The sequence below is a fragment of the Onychomys torridus genome, chromosome 5, assembly GCF_903995425.1.
Source record: "Onychomys torridus chromosome 5, mOncTor1.1, whole genome shotgun sequence".
In the NCBI taxonomy this organism is placed as follows: domain Eukaryota; kingdom Metazoa; phylum Chordata; class Mammalia; order Rodentia; family Cricetidae; genus Onychomys; species Onychomys torridus.
The window spans coordinates 118,849,469-118,867,659 of NC_050447.1; the positions used below are offsets into that span (position 1 = coordinate 118,849,469).

Genomic DNA, 18,191 nt, shown 5'->3' on the forward strand with positions numbered 1-18,191 from the left:
ATCTGTGTTTTCCTACTTTGTGACTTCTGGCACATAGTTTAGGTCACATGACAAGAACTCCACCCCATGACACATCTTCAGGACCCATCACACTATCTATGGTGACTCTCTCTTAAGGAAGCTCTTCTTCAGCACTGAAGGTTCTGTCTCTCTCCAGAGGGCTCTGGCATGGTTGCCCACAGCCACAATGCCCTTGCTTTCCTAACAAAACTCATCTAGAGGGCAATTTGTCTGTTTCCTTGCTCCTGAATCACTATAAGCACCCCCCCCCCACACACACACACCTTATAGTACTGGGTACTAATGGGAACCCTACCTGCCAGAAGCAATTACCTTGCCAGGAGATGACAGAATGGGGATAGGAACCCCCTACCTGCATGACCCTGGTGAGGGTTACCTGGGCTCGATGTTCACCAACGGCAAATTGTATCACGGCCACACCAGGACTGTGACTGTCCTCAATCCTCTCCACTGTGCTGGAGTCGATCTTGAGGTCATTGCTAATCTCTGCACTTTGGATGAAGTCCTCCGTCTTCAGGTCCTCCACCTTTTTCAGCTCCCCGTTGGCCAGTTGGATGATCGAGCCTTTCATGAAATATGGTGGCAGCGTGGGTGGTGCCGTGGCAGGGGATGCCACTGACTGTACCACTGGCAGGTGGATCTGGGCCTGCACCATGGCTGGGTAAGCAGCCTGAGTGGCCAGGGCCTCAGGGTTGAAGTTCTCGCTCTTGGGCAGGGCGGTGGTGACAAACGTATGAGGCACTGCAGCAAACTGGGGTGATGATGTGACTATGGCCGAGGCTGCCCCAGGTGTATCCATGTCAGGGCTGCCCACTGGGATGAGCAGAGGCTGGGTGCCTGGGATTACCAGGTGCTGAGGCAGACTGCCGGCATAGGTAATTGCTTGCTGCTGGCCACTCAGGTAGCCGATGACAGGAGGTTGAGTCCCAGCATAGAAGGCCGTGGCTGGTAGGCCCACCGGGAGAGGCTCTGATGCACTGTGTGTGGTCTGAATGACCGTGTGGGGGGACAGTGCATAGGATCTGTGGCTGGGCTTCCCTAAGTGCAGGCCGCTCTTGTCATTGAGGGTGGATGGGGAGGCCTCTCGATGTGTGGCCTGCTGTGTCTCCAGGTCGGCTGAGGGTGTGTTGCTGTTGGGCAGGACCATCACAGATCCCCGGACCCCAGAGGTGTCCCGACTGCTGTAGTCTGCTGGGCTTGGGTGGACCACCACATGCCTGGACTCATAGGGATGAGGCACTGATTTGCCGCTCGCCTTTCCCAGGCTCAGCTCCACAGAGGATGGTACCGCCGCGTACCTCCGGCTCTTCTCCATCTCCCCATTGAGGACCTCCTTGGCCTGCATAGCCTGCTGCAACCTGCTGCTTTCTGCTTTTTTGGTGGACTCTCGAGGAACAAAGTGGCCTCCAGCATCGCTGTATTGCACGACCACCTGGGACGAGGGCCCCAGGGTGAGTGTGTGCGGGATCATCGTCTGGTGGGGATGGAGGTGGACCGGGATGGGTGGAGGAGATGCTGCCCGCCCAGAGCTCTGTGGAGAGCCGGAAATATGAATGTACTGGTTCTGCTGGGGGGGTGGAGGGGACCCCGGGGTGACTAGCCCCGCAGCCCTGCTGAGGTGCTGCTGCGGCGGGGGCTCAACCTTATGTCCTGGTGCCTGGCTCAGACTGCCCATGTTGGCCAGCAGGGTGGAATAGGCCTCCAGCTGGGAGCGCTGTGATGGAGTGGTGGCCCCTGCAGCTGAGGCCACCGCACTGGTGACCGGGTTGCCTGATGGGGAGATTAGCTGGGAAGGGATAAAGCCAGCGTAGGGCCCACTGTATTGGGAGGACCCAATGAACTGGAAGGTGTGTGACAGGTGGGCATACTGCACGGGAGACACTGGGGTCCCTGACTGAGGAGGAGGGTACACCGTGGGCAGCGTGGTGGCTGTGGGGACTGACCTGGGGGCACTGGGTGGGGAGTAGTCCAGCCCTGCGGACAGTGCTTTATGTAAACCCATTCCTTGTAAACCAAGCTCCCCGGAAGTCCCTGCTGGCCCATGCCGCCCACCCCCATGGCCGCGGCTGCCAGGGGTGCTGGGGAGCCACGCCACACCCTCCACACAGTGGTTGTCGCTGGGCAGAGCCGTGGCCTTCTCCTCAGAGGGCCGGCTGGTGGCGGGGATCTCACGTTTCTTGGGAGGCAGGCATTCATTGCTCCGCTCTTGGTTGGATTTCATTTTTCGCCGTCCCCCCTCCACGGTGGCTGTTTCACTGGCTGGCTGGCTCTGGCTTTAGTCTGATAAACAGAGAGTCACATTGGATTTCTGTAGGGGATCCAGGCCCTTCATGAGGAATCATCTCCCCGTGGATTTGCTAGGCTGGCAGTAGCAGCTCCGGATTCTGAGAAGGGGAAGAGACCAGGAAAGACAGACGCAGGGAGAAGAAAAACAAACATCAGCTCTGGAGGAAAAACTCCATCAAGCCAAACCAACCAATCAACCCACCCACCAACCAAAACCATTATTACGAACAAGGTTAAGAGGAGACCCTGGATTCAGTTGGAATTCCAAAAGTAGATTATAGACCAACTGTTAAAATAGATTAAGATATAGCTAGGCTAATGAGCTCCTAAGAATCAAGATAATATGTAAGTTTAAGGGTGCGCTTTTCTTAAACATTTCCTTATTTGCTTATTTATTTATAAATATGTGTGTGTATGTGTGTGTGTGTGTGTATGTGTGTGTGTGCGCGCGCCTGTGCAAGTTTATGTATGATGTGCCAGTGCCCACAGAGGCCAGAAGAGGGCATTGGATCCCCTGGTGCTGGAGTTATGGGCAGTTTTAAACCACCATGTTGGACCTGAGCCTGGGTACCCTACAAGAACAGTAAACTCTTGACCACCAGCCATCTCTCCAGCCCAGATGTCTTTTCTTAATAAAATAGAGTAGGCAACTCAAACATTTCTCCACACCTTCTCCTCTTCCACCTTTTTTTTTTCTTCTTGGTGGGGGTAGATAATCAATTTTTCTTTTCTTTTTCATGCAGGGTCTCTTGTTGCTCTTGCTGGCCTCAAATTGGCTGTGTAATAGAGGCTGGTCTTGAATTCATGATCTTCCTGTCTCAGCCTCTCTAGGGCTGGGATCACAGGTGTATGGCACTCTGCCTGTTTTTTTGTAGATTATGCATTTTGTAAATTTCTTTCACAAAAAGGTTGGTGCCATTACTCACCATCTGAGTGTAACACAAATCTTAAAAGGTCTTATTAAAAACAAAACAAAACAAAACAAAAAACAAACAAACAAAAAAAAAAACCCAGAGCCAGATATTGGGGTGAAAGCTGAAAGATCAGAGAAACAGAACAAGCCAGCCATGTTTTTGCCTCTACAAAATCCTCAGCCTCAAGAGAGAGACTTCCTGTTTACTCACACCTTCTATACCTTTCTGTCCTGCCATCTTCCTTCCTTCCTAGTGCTGGGATTAAAGATGTGTCCCACCACTGTCTGGTTCTGTTTCCAGTGTGGTCTTTAACTCAAGTGTGTGTGCACCACTGTCTGGCCTCTATGTCTAATCCAGTGGCTGTCTCTGTTCTCTGATCCTCAGGCAAGCTTTATTGGGGTCTATAATATATCATCACACCTGAGCAACTTTATCTCAGTCAAATAAGATCCCAAGAGCTAAGCTTGGGAAGATGCAGATTTGGAAGAGAGATGCCTGGTGGGTTTTCAGGCTATTTCTTCATTCAGATGCCAGAACCAATACTCTTAAAATTTCATCTAGTGTCAGTGCTACTTTCAGTCGGGTGGTACCCCCTTTCCTAATAGCACCTCCCCCACACACCCATGTATCCCAGTTCAACAGCAGCAGCCCCAAATAATTCTGCTCATTATAAGCCTCCAGAGAATTCCAAGTACAGCAATTTACAGGATAACACTAAGAAATCTTTGAGACTGTTACAAAAATAATTTTAATTAAAAAAAAAAACCCAAACATAATCTATAAGATTAAGCCTGACATGCTGGCTCATGCTTGTAATCCCAGCACTTTGAAGGCTGAGGCAGGGGGATGACCACAAACTTGAGGCTTCCCTGGGCTACATATAAGATACTATCTCATAAAAATGATGCATAAATACAAATATGTAAATGAAACAAAGCCAAGACTTTGGAAGTTTCCTTAGTTAGAGTAGAGCACTTGTTTCATCCATATCTCTTCCCTTCCAAGTCTGTTTTTGAATATACTCTCTCTATCATCTCCGCCTCTTCCCCTGCAGGGTCCAGCTCACTCAGAGCAGAGGATGAGATATTTGCCAGACAAATCACACCTATGTGTCCAAAGCCAGCCATGTAGTGATGCAAGGAACTCTTGTGGGGCCATCCGGTCTCAGTCTCACAGAGACACCGAATTCTGTGTCACCACCATCATGTGAACAGTGTCCACCTGGTATGAGGTAGATGTTCAAGGTGACCAATGTGAATCACGCTAGCAGTAACTGGTAAGGATGCTGTCCAAAGGGAGAAGCTGCAGAGGGAAGGAACATCCAAGGCTCTGATTTGGGAGCTGCATTTCTGGGGTGGGATCCTGAATGCATTTCCTCCTCAGATTCTCTTTCCTGTGATCTGACTTCAAAACAGCCCCTCAAACTGGGTGTGGTAATGAGTGCTGTAATCTCAGCACTTGGGAGGCAGAGGCAGGAAGACTGGGACATTGTAAACCAGCCTGGGCTAAATAGTGAGTTCCAGGCCAGCTTGGGCTACAAAGAAACATCCTGTCTAAAAGGGGGGGGGGCAAACGATCAAGCAAACAAACAAAAAAATCAAAGCAAACCAACAAAACAAAAACTCTAAGCCTTTCCCAAATAAAAACCAAACTCATACTGTAAGTCCCAATCTTCAGCAATTCAAGCTGTGTCCCAACAGCAAGACCCACAGCACAACAGAACCCTTTGCTCTGTTCCTCCTTCCTGTAACACTCAACTCTAGATTGTTCTCATCAGTGTGTGTGTGTGTGTGTGTGTGTGTGTGTGTGTGTGTGTGTGTGTGTTAGCATGTCACTGTGCACGCAGAGGTCAAAGGACAACTTTACAGGTCAGTTCTCACTTTCCACCTTGCTTGAGATGGGGGTCTCATGACTATTGTGTAAGCCAGGCCAGCTGGCCTGGGAACTTCCAAGGATTCTCTTTTGTCCAGATTCTATCCTGTCATAGAGTGCTGGGATCACAGACATGTGGTACATTGTTTGGCTTTTACATGGGTTCTGGGGATCTGAACTCATATCCTCATGCTTGTGTGGTAAATGCTTTACTCACTGAGCCAGCTTTCCCTCCCCACTTTAGACTTTGCACCTGATTTTAGACTCCAGTGGGGGCAGCAGCGGTTTAAAAGCTCCGATTTGTTTTGTTTCAACATCACCAAGAAATACCACAGTGAAGTGATAAATGACGCAAGAAGCCGCCCCTCCCTCCTGAGTTTGATCAGGTAGACAGAAACTAAGATCGCTCAGGTGTAGACAATAAAGTGGAGGTGTCTGAACACCAGTTATTTCCGTAAGAAAAGTTACTTCAATAAAACACACTCACATGACAGCCATTAGACATGGGGACATACACCAGTAAAAGACTGAAGTTATTCATGCCGAAGAAATTAAAAATAGCATGTACCCGAGGATGTAGAAAAGCCCCAAAGTAGGTAAGGAATTGTGTTTCAAATAACTTTATTCGGCATGACTCTCTCCTATTTAGAGCACAGAGCATCATTTACACCCAGTGTTTACAAATCCATTTCAAGGACAGCCTAAAATCAAACCCCAAAGTATCAAAAGCGTTGTTACGTTTTGATGTCTGAAATGTGGGTCCTCTGCAAAGAGCAACCAACCCATTTCGACTTTTCTTATACCAGCTGGCAAGGGAACCCCATCATTGATGCGGTCTACTCAGAGAACTGCTCCATGCGGCCTCTGCTGGCGGCCCAGGTGCACTGCCCCATAAAACGCCACAGGAATTTCATTAGAGATGTGCAGGCAAGAGTGATATGTCAGAATCGGAAATGAGAGCATTTGCATATCGTAGTAGGCCCAGCCAGCGAGGGAATAGGTTAATTAGCTCAAGACAGCTTGAGGGAAGAAAACACAGGGGGCAGGAAAGTCCTTTCAAAGCCAAGTAAAATGTCAAATGCACTCAGGAAGTGCCATTAGCAACAGGCAAACAGAAAACTGCCTGAGCTCCTGACTGTAGTATACAAACCAGGAGCTCCTATGAAGGCTGACTTGATTCTCAGAGGTACAGGGGTTTATTTATACTACTTATTTGATAGAGGCTGGCTGGCTCTTCAGCCCTGAACACTAACTAGGCTGAGCTTCTGCTAATGAATTAATAAGCGACATCAAATATCTATTTTTAGTACCGAGGATCACACCCAGCACCTTGCGAATGCCAGGCAAGCACTCTACCACTTAGATCTAACTCCTGGTATGATGTATCAATGCTGACAAATTCAAATTTATTCTGAAAAATTAACTATTGGCCAACAGTAGCATCTATGCTAGAGATTGGGTTTGTAAAACAAGGAAGATGCAGGAGTGTCTCAGGCTGAACTGACACAAATCTTAACCTGTCATCTTTTTTTATATTTGAAATTTTAATAATTAGGACATTTATTATTATTATTATTATTATTATTATTATTATTATTATTATTTTGCATGTGGCAATCACACAATACTGAGGAGCTGGTTTTCTCTTTCCATTGGGTGGGTCCTGGGGAACTGAACTCAGGTTGTCAGGCTTGGTGGTAATGCCTTTACCCACCGAGCTATCTTTCTGCTTAGAATAATAGATTTAACAGAAGGGGAATCTTGCTGTGCTGTCTGGGCTCAAGAGGTGGTCCTGACCAAGGCTCCCAAGTTGTCACCTCTCCTAATCGTGGGTGTGTTTACTGCAGAGAAGACAGGGCTCTCTAATTGGTGGTGATGAATCTTTTAGCTCTTGGTTCTCTTTGCTCTCAGAACTGTCTGTGTCTTCCAGCATAGTACTGGACCCTGCTGGATTTTCACTAAACCACTAGGGGGCACAAGCAATGCTACTGTGTAATGGAGTTCACTGTGACATTTTCATTACATATGTATCATATTTTGATCAATTTTTGCCTTCTGCCCTCCTGTCCCTCCTTCTTACTGCCTCTTTCTTCCACGGAAATATTAACACTTTCTTCTTTTAACACACACACACACACACACACACACACACACACACACTATTTTCTCTTAAAATCTGTACAGAAACATGATTTAAATTGGTAGGTATATCTAGCTGTTTGACATTATGACACAACATTATAATCTACAAAGTCCACGCTTCAGAATTGCTCAGTGAAATTTTTTCCCTACAAAATTTCCTCCTCCCTCGCCAAAAAAAAAAAAAAAAAAAAAAAAAACTAATGATGTTTACAATTTTGTATCAGCCACATTCATAGGTTTAGGGGGCACACTCGGTCTGCAGGTTGGACATGCCTTTAGGCTATTACACATTCTATACAGGACTCAATCATGTTTTTGCTCAAATATGGTTCCATTTTCTTCCTACTGTCCTGGCTGAGAAGAGACCGACCACAATCTTTCTGCACTGGAGATGTGAGGATAGATGGTCACTGATTTTAAGAAGGCATTTCTAAAATTTGTCACAGACGGTCTTAAAAACACATTTCAGGGGCAAGGAAAGAGTGGAGATGCTGTTACTACACACCCAACCCCTAGATTCTCAGTTTGAGTGAGCTGTTGGCCCCAACTTGCACAAATGGGAGGAGATACAGATGGTTCGCCAGGGTTGGGGCAGGTTCAGCATCCCTATCCTGCAAACCTGAAACACAAAATGCTCCCCAAGTCCCCAAGTCTGTGAGCAGCCACATGACACAGTGGAGAATTCTACCACCGGTCTGACAGGGCAGACTGGAGTCAGAAGGTAGGGTCACTAAAAATATTATATAAAATGAAGATGTCACCATTGGTAAAGCAGGAATACAAGTTTGGGTCCCATTCTTAACATCTCATTTTATAAGTACAAATATTTAAAACTGAGAAAATACTGAATGCAGAATGCTTCTTGTCCTGAACACTTTGGATAAAGGATACTAAACCACACTAGGGAATGGACCATTGGATATAATGGCAGGGCCACTAGAACACAGCGAGAATTCTTGAGGTCCTCACTCACCGGTACCCTTCCCACATGACTATCACCAGAGGAACTAACGTGTGCTAAGCTGGCAGATGACCTTTAATTTGGTTAACTTTGAAAAGGATGCCTAACCTCAGGATCCTTGGAGGATCCAGGAAGGAGACAGTGGGCATAATTAGACACCTTCATGGCTGACTGATTAGGCTAGCCTCAAAGGAAGTCAATCACTTGATACTCACCAAATCCTTACTTCATTTTAGACTATTCAGTGGACTTTCGCTGCTCAGTCTCAGCATGGGGCCCAGGACAGGTCTCCCCTCTATTTTCTGTCTGCTCTGTTCAACATTTTATTAGTGTTTTGGTTATCATCTTTAGAGGTAGCAGAAGGCTGGAAGGGATATTTAGTATGTTGTGATTAATATGCAAATATATCATCAGAGGCTGGAAGTGATGGTATAGAACCAAGAAAATTAAGATTAATGAGAACAGAAACAAATGCCTGCCCTTGGTTTTAATAGCTCAATTAGCTTAGTTGGAGAGCTCTGGCTTAAGAATGGTTTAAGTGAAGGAGCTGTGATTTTGTTTTTGTTTTTTTTTTTGTTTTTTGTTTTTTGTTTTTTGTTTTTTTGTTTTTGTTTTTTTGAGTCAGGATCTCAGGTAGCCCAGGTTGGCCTTCAGATATACAATGAAGCTGAGGATGACCTTGAATTTCTGATTCTCCTGCCTCTGCCTTCTGAGTGCTGGGGTGTGTGCCATCGTACCAGATTTGGCAATCCCTCACCCAGTGGTCATGTATGGCACACTCACATGCTGCAAGCATGACGTGACATCAGTGTGGTCCCCATCCACTGTGTGGGGTGAGGATGCTCAAATAAACCTTGCACAATATGAGCACTAATCAAGGACTTTAGATTTTGTGGCAAATGTCATGGTTGGGTGACAAAGAGAAGATATCAAAGTTTCTTTCATAGGCAAGCAACAGGGATGGTGGTGTCCTAGACCCAGCACCCAAGCTCAGTGCGACTCGGGCCACAACAGAGCTGAGACCGCACCTCCTGCCCTGGTGGGACACTAAGAATTATGAGTATCAACATGCCTTCTAGGCGAGCTCTGTGTGTGTCAGAAAAAGCAGATTCAAGCCAAGTGTGCTGACATACCCTTAATGCCAGCATTGTGGAAACAGAAGCTGCAGAGCTGTCTTAAAACAACAACAAAACCCTAAAACAACAAAACAACATAGGAGGAAAAGAAAGGCAAAGTTTCAGTTTGCATCCTGCACAGATTCCCCTCAGCTGGTGGCAGCCACACACCACAGAGGCCTTGCTTTGAGGGAAGGCTGGGCTGGGAGGTGCTACATGGACAGCTGCAGTGTCCAGGGTCGACATAAAGCAGGAGAAAACAATTTTTTTTTTTAATAATCTGACTAAATTTAACACTTAACATGACTAAAACATTTAAAGCCTCTCAGAATAGCACAAGTCCCATTTGGGTTCACAGAGGCTAAGAGAAGCTGAGTTTAGGGTAGAGTGGACCTCTGATTAAAAGCCTTTAGGATAGCTAGCTGTGGGGAGGGGGAGGGTTCCTCAGATGCTCTGGCTATCTTGTCCTCTTTTTCTGTTTTCTTTTTGAAATTTTAAAATAATTGAAACATTTTTCTCTTCCCTTTCTTCCTTCAAAATTTTCTCATATACTCCTTGCTCTCTTTCAAATGTATGGTCTGTTTTTTCATTAACAGTTACTGCATGCATATATCCGTATGTATAATACATATATATTCTAAATATAACCTGCTCAGTCAGTATAATGTTACTTGTACATATGTTTTCAGGGCTGACCATTTGGTACTGGATAACCAATTGGTGTGCTGGCTGCCTTATCTTGATGTCCCTGATTGGCAGGTAGCTAAGTCTTGCCCCACTTGTACCCACTTGTCCTTCTGTGGGCTGTAGTATTTGCTGCTAAGTGTCAGCATGATGGAGGAATAGCCTTCACCAAGGTTTGGGTGGAGCTGTCCTTAGGCTGCTGGCTTTTTCCAATGCCCTTTTGGTCCATGTGGTGACAGAGGGCACTGGGGTGCCTGGAAACATCTCAACAGCTGTCCTGTGATGTGGGGCCAACACACCTGACCCTGATTCTCATGATCCCAGGAACAGGAGTCTGGACCAGGATGGAGGGAATGAGGCTGACGTCTGGCCTGAGACATCCTTAGAAGCTGCTCACACGGAGAAAGTGGCTGCAGCTCAGCGTGACCAGTGTGCTCTGGCTGCCTGCCCGCCCTGGAATTCCTGGAAAGGCTCAAGGCAGGAAAAATGACCATCTGAATCCAAACAGGTCCCAAGAGGACTGTCCAGCAGAAATTGAGTCAGAGTTTTTGAGAAAAGCTGGAAATGCCTTTCTATCACGACCTTTCCTGGTTTCAATGCCAAAGCGAAACCCCTTCAGCTCTCTGGTGTCCTTCATGCCAGAACAGCTTCCCAAGGCACCCGCATGGCTGGTGAGCCACCACTTGGGCTGGACGGCTGGGACTACCATGGTGAACTTCAGGGTTCTCCCTCTGGTCTAGTGCAAACTGCTTCAAGGAGAGGGGAAGGTGGCCCTCCATGTGGCCTCAACCCCGAGACTGATGGAACAAGGAGACAACCGATCAGGACAGCATTGTCAGAACAGGGGAGGAAGTGACCCTGCCATACTCAGCTCGTGACGATGTCCTGTTCCCTGTAATGCAACTTCCTGTAGAGCTCATGAAGAGTTTCTTTACAGAATATCGACACAAAATGTTAACATTATTGCTATTAATGATATCAATGATATTAATGCTATTAATGATAGGAAGATGATAATGATGTGATTCACCCCCCACACACACATACATACACACATACACATACACACACACACACACACACACACACACACACACACACACACACACTTTTTTTTTTAAAGAGAGTTTCTCCTGTCAGCTCAGGCTAACCTGGTTCTCTTTATTTCCACAAGTGCTGGGATTGCTGATGTGTCCCATCATGTGTGGCTGCTACTGATGAGGAAGGTCCCCAGCAGTTGCTCAAGGATAGGACATGGTGTAAGGATAAGAACATGGCAGACTCTGGTGTAAGGTCAAGGAGGAAAGGGTAGATTCCTAGTTTTACTTCCATTTTCCTACATAACCTTTTTATTCTTTTCCTCTTAATGTAATTTTTATTTGACTTGAAAGCATGCATTTGCCCTGTTTTAAGGTGATAATTATTTAGCCAACATATAATTTTATAAGCAATATCTCTGCTGATAATATAGGGAGAAATTAATCTGCACAAAGCCTGACAAAATGCACATGCTCAATCAATGACAGCCATCATAAATAGAATCTCACTGAAATCTCCTCACTATTTTTCCACCAATCACCCCAAGTTATCTGTTGCCCATGCCTTCTGGTCCTGTGATGAAATCAATCTGTCCCTTTTAAACTGCCCATCCTTCCAAGCATCTGGGTTTTTTACTTTTCTTACATCTGTATGGCTGTTTCAAATTTAGTGCCTTTCTTTGCTTAACATACGGGACCTTATTTATAATTGTTCCCAACACAGGACTCCATTCACACCAAAGAGAGAGAGAATGCTCAGGAGGGCTGGATGTGAAATGCAAGCATTGTGTGTCTTGGCAAGGGTTAAGTTCAATGTGCCTGGTCCTACACTGCCTGTTCCTCAATATTTTTTGGATGAGTAATTCCCAAAAGGCATTGTGGGGAGCTGTAGAATCTTCTTTCCCTACCCCCAGGGAAGGCTGCCAGCAGACTACTCACACACACTCTTAGAGCTTCTCTGCACACCAGGAAGCCAAATACTGGAACAGCTACATCCTGAATCCTACACAATAGGCCACCAGGGGCCGGACTTCCTGGAGTTAGGATGGCCCGACTTCTAATAGAAGAGGGTGTGAAAATCTCCATCAAGTCAGAAGAATGTCTTTTAGGAACTAAAGCATTCTGGGAAGGGTTTAAAGTATTCTTTGCCCTTGATGTGAAACTTCCAGATAATTGTTAAGTTCATCTGCCATCTCTAGGGCAGTCACACACTGGTTTCTCTTCTGCATGGTTTTACAGTCTCTATGGTTTGAGTGTAATCTCAAGGTTCACATTTTAGAAATGTGACCCTTAAGGCAAGAGTGCTGGGTGATAGGACATTTAAGGTCAACAGAGAGGGCTCTGATCTCATGAATGAGTGCTGATGTTGCTGCAGGTATGGGTTAGTTATGACAGGTGTGAGTTCATCAGCCAGCTTGTTGCTGACATGACACCCACCACCCACTCAGTACAACCAGTGCACCTAGAAATCTTCCACAGCCATGGGATACCACACATCCCAACATGATGAAGACAGGACATGGCTCCAACCCTTGGTTCTCCAGAAGTGTGAGGTCATACTTTTCCCAGAACACAGAGAAACCTGCATATGTACCTGATACAAGTTCTGCTGAGTCTGTGATCTTGCTAAAGGTGAATGTATGGAACACAGCTCTAATAGACAAGGAAGCTTGGCACCTTAGTGTTAGGCCATCCCCTCCTTGTCTGCAGAATCCAGAATTAATGCTGGCTGCACATTACACACCTGGGGGACCTTGTAAACACAAGACCAATGCTCTATGCACTCTGGGACAGCAGCATCAGAATGCCCGGAGTCAGAGACTACCATAGGAATTTGTTTGTTCATTTATTTACTTATGTTTGTGTGTGTGTGTGGGTGTGTGTGTGTGTGTGTGTGTGCGCGCGTGCGCGCATATGTACATGTATATACAGGTATGTGTGTATGTAGGCTAGGATGTAACCTCTGGGGTTCCTTTTCCAGTTTCATTTTAAAGACTGGGTCTTTGGCTGGCCTGGAACTCACCAAGCAGGCTGGGATGGCTGGCCAGTGAACCCCAGGGATCCTCCAGCCCTAGTCGCCCCAGTTTTGAGAGTGAGTACCAATATGCTAGGTTTTTTTATTTGGGTTCTGAGGATCAAATTCAAATCTTTGCTTTTTATTGATTGAGCCCAGTTACTTCCTGGCCCAACTACTGGAATCTAAAAAGCATACAGCAGAGGCTCCTGAAGGGCAGCCAGAAGTGAGGACCCATTGTGTGGAACGAACATCTCCGAATTGCCTTTAACCCCCACTATTCCTTAGGAGCATGTCTCAGCAACTTTAAATGCAGGCCCCAATCCTTTTCCCCACCCCTGCCAACACACAGTGTTCTCACCCCTTTGCCTGAACTTCAAAGACGAATTGATAGGACCACAAGTGAGGGGCCACTAATACCTATTAGGATTGTATTAAACAGCCATATCAACAAACAAAACAAAAACAGAAATGGGGACATAGCAACTGCTGGTGAGGATGTGGGGAAACTGAAGCCTGTACATTGCTCAGGGCTCCTGATGCCAAGACACACTTGTTCCATGATCTAGTGACTCTATTTCTCTCTGACACCTATGATGGTTATCTTCAATGTCAACTTACTGCATCTGGAATTACCTAGGAGACACATTTCTCTGTGTGTGTGCTTCCGGAGAAGCTTAACTGAGGAAATGTGGGTGGCGCTCTCCCATGGTCTAGGGTCTCAAGATGAATGAGAAGGAAAAGCAAGAGAGAGCAAGCTAAGTGCCAGCATTCATCTGGCTTAGCTTCCTGAGTGTGGACACATGAGCAGCCCTTCACACTTCCCTGCCTTCCTTTGCAGGACAGACTGTGTTCCCAGTGGGGGAGGCAAAACCAGCCCTTTCTTCCTTAAGTTGCTCTTGTCAGGCAATTCTGTCACAGCGGCAGGAGAAGTAACTAGGATGACACCTAGAAACAATTCAAAGAAACCAACTCAAAGAGATACTGGAACCCAATGTTCATGGCAGCGTTATTTACAATAGCTGGACTCAGTGTATCAGCCGAACATCTATCAATAGAGGGACAGATGAACAGGGGGATATGTCCATTCATCATTACTACCATCCAGTCCCCATTCTTGACAGAGGGCTGGTATTTGGATACATGCTGCAGCACAGATGAAATCTGAGCCATCATGCCAAGGGAAAGGAGCCATACCCAAAAGAACATTATCTGATTCCATTTATATGAAATACCCAATAATGGTAAAATTAAATGGGGACTGGGGAGAAAACTCAAAGAAAGCTCAGGGTACAGGATCACAGTCTGGAATGATGGTGGGTTGGCTGCCACCATGGCAGTATTTAATGCCCCTTCATTGTACATTCTAATAGTTAAAAGAATACATTTTATTTATATCATGCATATTTCAGTCATTAAACAGGACACATCATAGTTGTGATGCTTGATGAGAAGATGGTAATTGTTTTTGAATGATACAGCCCCTTGCCCCCACCTCAGCTCTGTAGAGTCACACAGGTTCACAAACTATCAGAGTTTGTATCTCATGGCTGAGCTTTGGGGGTATCTTTAACCCCTTAAAACTACAACACAGGGCTGGCAAGATGGCTCAGTGGTGAAGGTGCTTATAGTACAAGTGTGGTGGCCCAAGTCTCATCCTGGAAACCTATGTGAAAGTTCAAGGGAAAAACTTACTCCACAAAGTTGTCTTCTGACCTTCATATGCTTTCTGTGGTGTATGTGTCCTCACATTGCACACACACACACACACACACACACACACACACACACACACACACACTCAGAGTTCAGTAACTGGAGACTCAACAACACATTCAGCCCTCAATTAGGTGACTACTGTCCATTTCTCCATGATTTGACAACAGAGGGTCCCCTGCCTACATCCTTCAGTAAAAATTCCTAAGATCTTGGCAGAGTATTTCCACCTTGGCCATCCTTGGTCCTGGTTGTTGACTGCACTGTGAACCCCGCCTTGGGCACCAATCGAATGCTATGGCTCTTTTCTTTGTGGGTGCCCTGCTTCACCTTCTGGCAGGTGGGCAGATTGTAGATTCTGAGTGTGATGATGCCGTGCTGGACTACAACCTGAGCTCACGAAGGGAGGATACAAAATGCTGCACCTGTGAAGAATCTGCTCTGGAAATTCTCTTTCTACCTCGGACCCAAAAGTGAAATGATGACCCCAAGACTCCCCCATTCAGGCACTGCCATGGACTGCTTGAGGTGCTGCCATTTGGGAAGGCCTGATGCCATTGCCCCCAAGCACCAATCTTAAGGAAATGCTTCAGAAGCCTTTGGATTTATGGGAAGGAACACGCTGTTACAGAGACAAGTTTTACTGAAAGCAGCCTAAATCAAGTGGAGAAGGGACAGCTGTAAAAATCAGCCAAGGTAAGAATTCTCTCAGAAACAAAGGCTTGTTTTAGAATGGGGGGATGGGGGAGGCGGGTGACTCACACTTCTGTGAATGGATGGCTGCATTCTGACCCTCGGAAGATGAATGGTTCATTTTGAAAAGCTCAGCAAGTGCAAAACCTACTTTCCACCTCCGTTCATTTCAGAGTGAGGCTGCAAGAGTGGAGGCTGCGATGCCTGGGTCGTTCCCAATCACCAGCAAAACCGACAATGGGCTGACCTGCTACCTGCAGCTGTTTTCAATCAGAAAGCAGAGCAATTATGGCAGCCTCTCCTGGGGCTCACGTGCAGGGCCACACGAAGCCAGTGAAACATTAAGGATGTTTGAACCAGCTCCCAGAAATCTACACTGTTTGCCTGCCAAGCACTCCTCTTCACCGTGGCTGGGCATCATTAACGCCATTCGGTATTCATTCAACAATCAAAAACCTACATTCTTCCTGGATGAATGTCAATGTCCTCTGATCTAGGCACACTGTCACACCGACTGTACCACACAGGAGATATCACAGCATTTATATGTCCTTCCGCTTATTTTTCAGTAGTAAGTCTCATGGAAGAAGGGGACGCCCTACTCTGGAACCCTGAGCTATGCAGTGAAAGGACTGTTGGAATGGTGAGCCTTTCAGAGACTAGGAAGAAATGCTTTGCTGCACCCTTGCATTCGAGACTTGCTCTTGAAAACGCAGTGGTGGCCTGACGTACATGGCTAGCTTTGTGTGACATAAGACCTGGGTTGCTCTGAACTGTTGGCCTCTGGCCATTGGTGACTTTAGGAGGATCACTCAATTTTGTAAGCTTTGCTTTCCTCTTTAAGAAAGCGGAGGTGGGGACAGAGAAATGGCTCAGTATTTGAGAGCACTTGTGCTCTTGCAGAGTGCAGGTTTGCTTTGTACCATCCACACTGCACAGCTCATGTGCCTGTAACTTCAGTCAGAGGTTCTGATGCCTTCTTCTGGCCTCTGTGGGCTCCTGCATATATGTGGTGAACACACAGACAGGCAGACATGCACAATTCACATTTAAAAATGAGAAAAAGAAAGAAAATGGAGATGGGCTGAAGAATAGCTTAGTTAGCAAAGTGCTTACCTTGCAAACATGGAGACCTGAGTCTGACCTCCTAGAATTCATAGTAAAATCCTGGTGTGGTGTCACATGTCTGTAATCCCAGCACTAGATAGGCAGGGGGATGTGGATCCTTGGGGTTCACTGGTCAGTAGGTCTAATCTACTTGGTGATTTCCAGGGCAATGATATATTCTGCCTTAAAAAACAAAGTGGCTGGCATCTGAGAAACACCAGGCTCATGCACACAGACACAAGAGAGAGACACACGCAGAGGATGAGCACAGAGATAATGACAAGCCCAAGCTTATGAGGCTGTTAGGAGAATTATGTGGGATGAAGCAATGCCCAGCACACAAACAGTCATTTCTAGTAATATACTGCTTTCAATGATCAAACATCCTGTTGTCTCGCCATGGAAGAAAGATGTTGAGGGTCAAGACTATGTGAGTTGTTATCCTGGCTGTCTTGATCCACCTGGTGCCGGTTAGTTAATTTCTAGGTGCCTCAGTTTTCTTGTCTCTAAAGTAGGAACAACACCAGGGCTAGCTTGCTGTAAGTTCACAGACGAGAAGAAACACTATCCAAGGCTGCTGTTACCTTCCAAGAAGGGCCTTCCTTCAATCAGTTCCTGTTTTTATTTGTGTGAAAATGTCTGCATTGTTCTCCCAAGTTTTCCCCAAGGCAACAAAGTATATCGCAGGTTCCAGTCAACTCCAGAAGATGCTGCGTGAAACATTTTCTAATTAGGTTCCTGTCTCACTTCTCTTAATGAGGCACCTCAGACCTCAGTTCAGAAGCAAACCAGGTCCTTAAAACGATCTGCTACAAAACACTCCATGTACCTATGTGTCTAGACATACACATACTCAATACAGATATATACATACAGATACTCTACACCTCAAATTGGAATAAAACTTAACATAACAAATGGTCAATTGCATCTGTATTCAAACACAAAATTCAAATGTGTCCATATTTTAAATCTGATTTTGTCTGTACTATTACTCATTTCTGGGGGATAATTGGGAGCTTCTGGACTTATTTGAACATAGATCGCAGAGCACGGTTATTCATCATAAATTGAATCTGGCCTTTTACTCTTGTTTATTTTTTTTCAGTTTTGGCATGCCCATAGTCTGACTGGAATCTCTACAACCAACATCAGACAAGCCCAGAATCTGGCCAGCTATTGACTGTGTTTAAGGCTTTAAGAGCAAGGGAAAGCTAACAAAGGGTGATGCTGTGATCCAATGACTGCAATTTGAACAGTCGATAAAGTGTTCAACAAATGGAAATGTAAAAAAGCAACCACTCCTGCTGGTAAGCATGTGACCTTGGAAACCGCATATCCTGGTTTATCTTGTGTTACTGCAATGATAAACCGGACACAGGCTACTTCTGGAGAGGAGCAGTTCATTCGGCTCACAGTGCTGCAGGCGGGAAGTCTAGGGTTAGGCAGCCCGATTGGCTCAGGCTCTGGTGAAGTCTCAACAGCAAAATCTGTCACAGCAGTGGTGACAAAGTGCAAGAAAAAGATGGCATCTTGAAACAGGAAGCTTGACAGTCAGGCATGGGTCCAGTCAGGTTCTGTATCAGCTCTTCCAGGAAACCAGCCCTCCCTTCCAGAGGCAGGGCCCCA

At 46.1% G+C, this 18,191-nt stretch overlaps 1 protein-coding gene across 8 annotated transcripts in view; it reads right to left on the reverse strand.

Moving 5' to 3' along the window:
* The window catches only part of Atxn1 (ataxin 1), a 425,225-nt gene that overhangs the window by 19,000 nt on the left and 388,034 nt on the right, over positions 1–18,191 (reverse strand). For all 8 annotated transcript variants that reach the window (XM_036189212.1, XM_036189208.1, XM_036189206.1 and 5 more), the window contains one exon: positions 398–2,405. In XM_036189212.1, the coding sequence (XP_036045105.1) occupies positions 398–2,242 (1,845 nt within the window). In that variant the 5' untranslated portion in view covers positions 2,243–2,405. The remainder of the gene's footprint in view (positions 1–397; positions 2,406–18,191) is intronic.